General features: G+C 31.2%; 1 protein-coding gene across 1 annotated transcript; it reads right to left on the bottom strand.

The window, feature by feature from the left end:
* Nucleotides 1-2,511: 2,511 nt before the first annotated feature.
* On the bottom strand, nt 2,512-6,927 carry LOC137817385 (uncharacterized). The gene is made up of 2 exons (XM_068620678.2): nt 6,336-6,927; nt 2,512-3,435 (listed from the first exon to the last, which is right to left on the bottom strand). The coding sequence occupies exons 1-2, from the start codon at nt 6,501-6,503 to the stop codon at nt 2,902-2,904; spliced, it is 702 nt and encodes a 233-aa protein (XP_068476779.1). The 5' UTR covers nt 6,504-6,927; the 3' UTR covers nt 2,512-2,901.
* Nucleotides 6,928-7,306: the final 379 nt, after the last annotated feature.

Genomic DNA, 7,306 nt, shown 5'->3' with positions numbered 1-7,306 from the left:
ATACCCATGGGTAGGAAAGACCATGGAGGGGGCAACACCGTGAGGAAGTCTCAGGCCCCGATAGCTCAGAACAGCGATGAAGAGAAGAGAAAGGTGGCTTCAAGGCCATAAGTTCTAGTACCAGTAGGGGGTAACCTGACTCATGAAGTACCCACGCCACCGCTGGGAGACCCTGGGACAGATACGACCCATGAGAAGGCCACGTCGAGGGGAGAACCATGTGCATGGTACAAGAGAAAGGTAGATACACTCCCAAGGTGAGTGACTAAAAGCTAGGGCGCATGAGTTGGCACCCAGAAAGTCACCCCTTGCACCAGATGCACTTCGAAGAAAGAGGACTCACACAATGGAATAACCCTAAGTTGGGTTACGATGTTGTGGGGCCCTCTGCGTAGAATAACGATCAAGTCAGAAGAACACGGGGCAATAAGCACGTGTTCATCAATGTTTCAGTGAAAGTTTGCTAAGGTACGCGTTAATTTAGTTTACGTATCAAATGTTTCCAGACACATTTTTAGACGCTTTCAATGCGCTTCAACGCGCTTTAAATGCAAGAGGTGTATAAAACGGGGTTTTGGGACATTTGAAAAGGGATCCGAGTTTTGACCTAATTCTGACAGTTTTACACACACGTAAACCCTAGTTGTTTCGTTGCGCACCCACTGTGCGCACAAGGCAATTAGGGCAACACAAGATTAGCCATTCAGTACTATTCAACCACCTTCAGAGCATCCGGTCACGGTGCTTCAATACGGAGGGGTGTCGCTTTTGATGTTTCTCGCTAGCTGACTTGATCGTCGGAGTGCAAACAGCCACGAGGGCGCCCCTTTGTTCACTTCTTTTCAGGTACTCACAGACGGAGCAGAACAAAGGTGCCCTAGCTCGTGAGGACAAGCCACACATAAAGACAATCTAGGTCAACCGGTGGGAACAGCTCTAGTTTTTAAGTAAGCACAGGTATATGGTTGTTGCCCCTGAGCCCTGGTTTGTTGAAGCGTTCTGATGCTATAAAGGAATGTCATTGTGATGATGGTGGTTTGGCACGGTGGTTATCTGTTATGTTGGTGTACCAAAGTCATAGGTCCTGATGAAGAGAAACACTTTTTTAATCTGTTACAACTTTTTAGTTATATAGAAATATAGAAATTCTATACTTTTGGAGAGTTGTGGTGTTGAGGAGCTGGCCAATTCAGAAGCTGTAGGGTGAAGTTCTTTGGCAGATTTTAGTGGCAGGGTGCTTGTTGGTGCTGTTTTGTATGATTTTATGCAGCAAACAAATGTACTTTTCTCCTGGTTTGTTTGGTTTGTTTTTGGTAATCCGGAAACTTTCATGTAGTTTTTGGATTATGTATAAGGGTTGAAATAAGTATCTTTTTAATTTAATTTAATTTTTTATTAATAAAAAAAATCATTTTAAAAAAGTATTTTCATCCTTTTTAGTTTATATTGAAATTGATATGATGTATGGAGAATTTCCCTATCAATAACTTAGTTAAAACATTGATTACATAGAATGCACCAATTTTGCACTATTATTTTGACAGTAGTTTTCTTTTATAGTTATTTTAAAATAGATTATTAAAAACTATTTTTTATACTGATAACAGATAAAAATTGCACTCTCATTTTACTGATAAAAAATTAATCTGGAAAGAAATCAATATGAAGAAATAATTTTAGTTTTTATTGTTTTTTTAATGATTTAACTTTACAAAATCCATCAAAATAGACTTTATAATATTACATATCTCGTATATATATATATATATATATATATATATATATATATATATATATATGTGTGTGTGTGTGTCTGACTAATTTTTTTATATATTGTTCTCTTGTTCTTTTGTGATTTTGTGAACATGATTTTGTAAGCATCATGATTAGATTTTTACTACAAATTAATGGAAGATCCATGTTGATATGGATTCTGTTTTGAGGACTTTGTATTTTAGAAACTATGTGAGATAGTTTTTTTTTTTTTTTAAGGATTGGATTATTCTTTAAATAACTATATTTATTCAATTCATTTTTTTTATATATATACACATATATATATATTAATAATTATCAACTTAAAATTGTTATTGGAATTGCTTTTGTTCTTTTTAAGCAACAGTTGCTCAATTTGTTTTTTTTTTATCAATGACTTTATATCGCCAACACCTTAGGAAAGTAAAAGTAAACGCATAGTTAAGATAGATTCATGGAAATTTATACGGCATCTAGTTTAATGAAGTCACAACTCTCTTTTTTCTCATCTTTATCTTAACATTCATAAAAGAAATTATGGGAAGAATTATCTGTTTCCAAATCCTATATATATTAGGTGGAAATAGAGCTACACGCATATTAATAAAGTATATTTGTTTATGAAAAGTAATGAACGTGTAACAATAAAGCTTAGATGGGGAACATTCATTTTCTTAAACAAAGACTTGGTGTTTAAACTTGTGGTTCACGTAAATTAGCTCTTATTTATTTGTCAACTACTCCCAGAAAAGAACAAAACAACAAGGTGGCCAGCTTTTGTAGCATTATTATTATTTAAATAAAAAAAATCATTTTTTACAACAAATTTCCACTGATTTTTTACAATCAAAAGAAAAGGAAGAGAGATAGGGATAAAACATTATTAAAGGAGTAGTTCAGTCTTTTCTTTAGTGGCTTAGGATAAAAGCTTCCATCAGAAAACACTAAAGGGTTAATAATGGTTTTTTCTAAAAGATACATTGGAAAAGCTGGTTGAATTATTAGGGAAAAACGCTTCAGCATGTGGCTGTGCGAGTAAAACACAACACCTTTACAACTTTAAAGTTGTAAATGATGCAAGCCTAACGACCTATATAAACATATTATTACCTTTTCTGTTAAATGTTTGGTCTTAGCTCAGCATTTTCAAACATAGTTCTCCCCTTTCTCATTCTTCATCACCTTGCCCCTCACAGTTCCACAAACAAAGTCTAGGTTGTAAAGCACTGGTAGCATTGCTACAGAAGACAAGAAAACCAGCACAGGGCCAAAGATCCAAAGAAGAAGAGGAAGTGCTGAGTAGAAGAGCCTGTTTCCAACAGTGCTCAAAATAGTTCCCTTCTCCAAAAGATCACTCAAATATTGGGGTGTCACCAAGGACATGACATCTTGTGGTGTGCAAATGAGGATGCTCAATTGATTGAAAAACCTAATCGACAGCGTGTGACAGAAAAATGAGAATAAGAATATGGTTAGGAGTGTCACATACTTGAGTGCCACCATGAATTCACTGTGGGCTCCATATACAGCGTCATTCAGAGGCTTCTTCACACTGTAAGTGCTGCTTATGACAGCTGCCAAACCAGCAGAGAGGAGAATGGATGTAGTGGCCATGAGAGTTGATCCCATAATCATATTACGAAGAGTTTGAACTGCTAAGATGTTCTTCTTTTCAATGTCCTGACATCAACAAAACTTGCTTTTCACAAACTATTCCAAGTCTAATTTGAAAGTAATTAATTATTATCAAAATCTAATAATTCTAGCCTATAACAGTGGAAAAAAAAACATATCTAGTCTTAATACATTATTTCTAATTAAACAGTTGTATGATTGAAATTTAATTACATTCACCACAACCTCTATATACCCTTCCATTTTCAGGTTTAGGTCATGTTCATGTGTGTGATGTGAAGAGAACCAAACATAAAGACTAGAGATGCCTTTATGCTTTTAGTTCTTGAATTTTGAGGTAATTTTGATTTTACTCTTCCAAATAGATTCTTTTAAATATTTTTATCTTTAAATACTAAATTCGAAAATACAAAATTAATTTTTTTAGATTTTTTATGTATCATTTAAAGTTTAAAATTTAAATTGTTTTTAACTACTCAATTTTAGTGTATTTATGTTTATTACAAGTATGATAATGTTTGTGCGAAACACATGGTTTAATTAATTAGTGAGAGTGGAAAGAAATATATAATGTAATGAAAGCAGAAACTGATATTCCTTGGAATCAATTAATTGATGAAGAACTAACTCTTGAAAAAGGGTGATCCACTGACCACAAAAACAAAAGGAGTTGTCCTTAACCTACTTTATTTAAATGAAGTTACTAAGGCACTTTTATGTGAAAGTGATTGGCCATATTTTGCAGAAGGCACCCCAGCCACTGTCATAAAAAATTGGAAATCCCAGGGCAGCCAATTGTATGCAGATTCTCTGGAATATTCATATTTGTATGTTTGTCTTTTCAAGATTCTAAACTGATAAACATCATGCCAAAGATATAGGGCCCTGGAATCCATTCACTAAAGCCATATCTTTGAACCTGGTCTTCCTTCATTATTAATTATTGGGTAATTAACTATCTTCTTTCTCCATCAACTTTTATCTTAAATTGGATTTTGTTTATCGTTAAAATTTTAGACTCATTCAATCTTTGCATTTCTAAAAGTTATGTAAAACATCGTTGGAAGACACCGTTAATGATTTTACTATGTAGTAAAGAGAATTTCAAATTAATGATATGTATGATCTTTGTTTATTTAATTTTTTCTATCTTCGTAAAGTTGTGAAAATAAAAACATATTTAACTTTATTTTTTATTATATAATTATATTTAACTTTATTAAACTATGAATTGTTTATTTAATATTATTAATATTAATATTATTATTATTATTTATTTTTAATATTAATATTAATATTATGAATATTATTAATATTATTAATACTGCTATTAATATTATATAATATCATTAATATTGCTATTAATATCATCAATATTATTATTAATAAAAATAAAATTAATTATATTATTATTAACAAAAATAATAATAGTAATAGTAATAGTAATAACAATATTATTTTTATTAAATAAATAATTCATAATGTATTAAAGTTAAATATAATTAATTAAAAAACAAAGTTAAATACGTTTTTAGTTCTAAACTTTTAATAAAGATAATGCTAAAAATTCAAAGTCAAAATTTTTGTTAATCGATCAAAATCTCGGTTTCTTATATGAGAAAATCGTTACAATCATCAGTTTAAATTTTTTTTTATCTAATTTCACATCAACATTCAAGGATTAAAAACATTCTTAACCCTTATCTATTTTTTTTTACCTTACCCTTTCACTCTGCGTCATTTTAAGCATGCGCTAAATATTCATAGAGATAAGAATAAAAAATATTCATAAAGTATCTTCCCCCAAACCTCAACTGGAGGGCTTACTATAGCCTCTTGGCCTAACTCATCTAAAACTTCAACTTTTCAATTAAAAGTAAAATGTATTCTTAGAAGTGACTAAAAAAATCATGAAATGAAAATTAATTTAAAAAAAAAAGTTGTTATAGTGATTAAATTAGAGATTATTTTATAAATCTAAAAAAAATTGGTTTCTAAATTAGTTGGTTATTGTTAAATAGTTTTTAAATTTGTATCTAATTAGTCATCAATGTTTTAACTATCAAAAATATTTTTAGTTTTAAAATGATCTCTAATCTAATCATTATATCAACTAATTATTTTGTTTCTAAAATCGGTTTCTATTTCATAATGATTTTATTGTAGTAAGTTATTCAAAATTAGAGAATCAAATAAGGATGAGAAAGGTATTTTGGGCATTTCAATTTTCCCAATAAAATCATTTTTTATTCTTATAGCACTAACTTTTTTTGGTTTCACTATTTTTTGTTATATTTGTCTTTTTTATGAACTTGGGAACTTGAGCGAGGGACGAAATTTACCATTTACGAAAATACAAGTATCAAAATCATTACTTTCAAAACATAAAAACAAAAATCTTTTCTTTTATCAGAAACTGAGGGACTTAAACATGGTTTACACGTTAAATAGTTTTCTTTATTTAAACACAAACCAAAATAAACAAATATTGGAGTGTGACGTAGTTATAAAACAAAATAGAAAAAAATTAAAATAAATATTCCAAGAAGTATTTAAACAAAAATGGTGAACACTTCATCCTTTAATAATGAATTAAAATGGACAGGAGAGTATATTGCAAATTCAAATAAAATAATGACATGACAACTTCTACAGTGTAAATAAGAAGGACAATAACAAGTTGGATGATGTCTGGTTAAAAAGGGTTTACAAATCAGGTTTGAATGTTAATATATATAAGATCTAATAAAAGATGAAAGATCTTGGTGCCCTAATTGGCAAACTGAAAAACTCTTGACCAAGGAATAAAAAGAGAGAGCAGTTTAAACCAGAAAGTGGCTATAAAGGTATATACTGTAAATGATATGAAGATGAAACTGAAAAAGTGGATAGAAAGATGAAATTAATAATAACTTTTGGCAATGTTTTGATGGAGAAGAGAATACCTTCAACATGGCAGGGACCCAGGAGCGTCTTCCATGAGTATTGATTCCGATAATGGTGGAAGAAGGCTGTGTACGAACCTTATGCCACAACCAAACATGGTAACCAATGGTGACCAGAAATCCCAATGGTACCATCACGACATCCAAATAATATTTCTTCCATTCCATCTCAATTTCTTCTCTACGATATATCTGTCAACAAATTTGAAGGGGTTTGTGTTGTGTCTCAGCTTCACTCACTGCTGCTTCTCTTTTCAATCACCCTTTGCAGATTCTTTCTACCACCATCGTACAAGTTTCGTCAGTTTTGGACTAAGAAGTTGCATTTATAAGAGAAAATCACGTAAGTGGGATGCAATTTTTTGTGAGACAGGTACCGTGTAGCAGAAACAGAATATTTTTATTTCGTATACTGCATAAGATATCCAAGATAGGGGAAATTACAGTACATAGACGTGTTTATTGCTAATTATAAATGTTTTCACCATAATTATTTGAGTGTGGAAAATAATAGAATAAAGCATAGAGAAGTATTAATTTGTGGGAAGTGGAAGAATGAAATGGCAAAAGATGCTGAGAACTGCACTTTTTGTAATGCCCGTGGTTACTTAGTGGTAGTAGCGCTATTAATGGAGCTTAAGTTATTGCCATTTTTTTATGAAAATAAATAATTACGCACACCAACACCAACTTATATGTTGGTTAATAAAAGTTATTGCTTTTTTGGTTGTAGAATCAGGAATACAGATTAAAATTGTACACCAACACTAACTTATATTTGATTAATTGAGGGGTTTTAATATTATGACGACCTTTTTCCCTGTGTTTTCCATTAATGAAGTTTCATGCTATTTGTTCTCCAATCCCTTCATATGAACAATTGCAGATTTTGTTGTTTAGCATATTTTACCATTACCACCCTTTACCTGACCCTTTTTGGCATTTTGAAGTTTCATGCCGGTTTCATCATG

The sequence above is a fragment of the Phaseolus vulgaris genome, chromosome 7 (genome assembly GCF_051622355.1).
Source record: "Phaseolus vulgaris cultivar YP4 chromosome 7, ASM5162235v1, whole genome shotgun sequence".
In the NCBI taxonomy this organism is placed as follows: Eukaryota; Viridiplantae; Streptophyta; class Magnoliopsida; order Fabales; family Fabaceae; genus Phaseolus; species Phaseolus vulgaris.
Note: the sequence above shows the minus strand (reverse complement) of the source record. Positions and strands in the feature narration are given on the sequence as shown.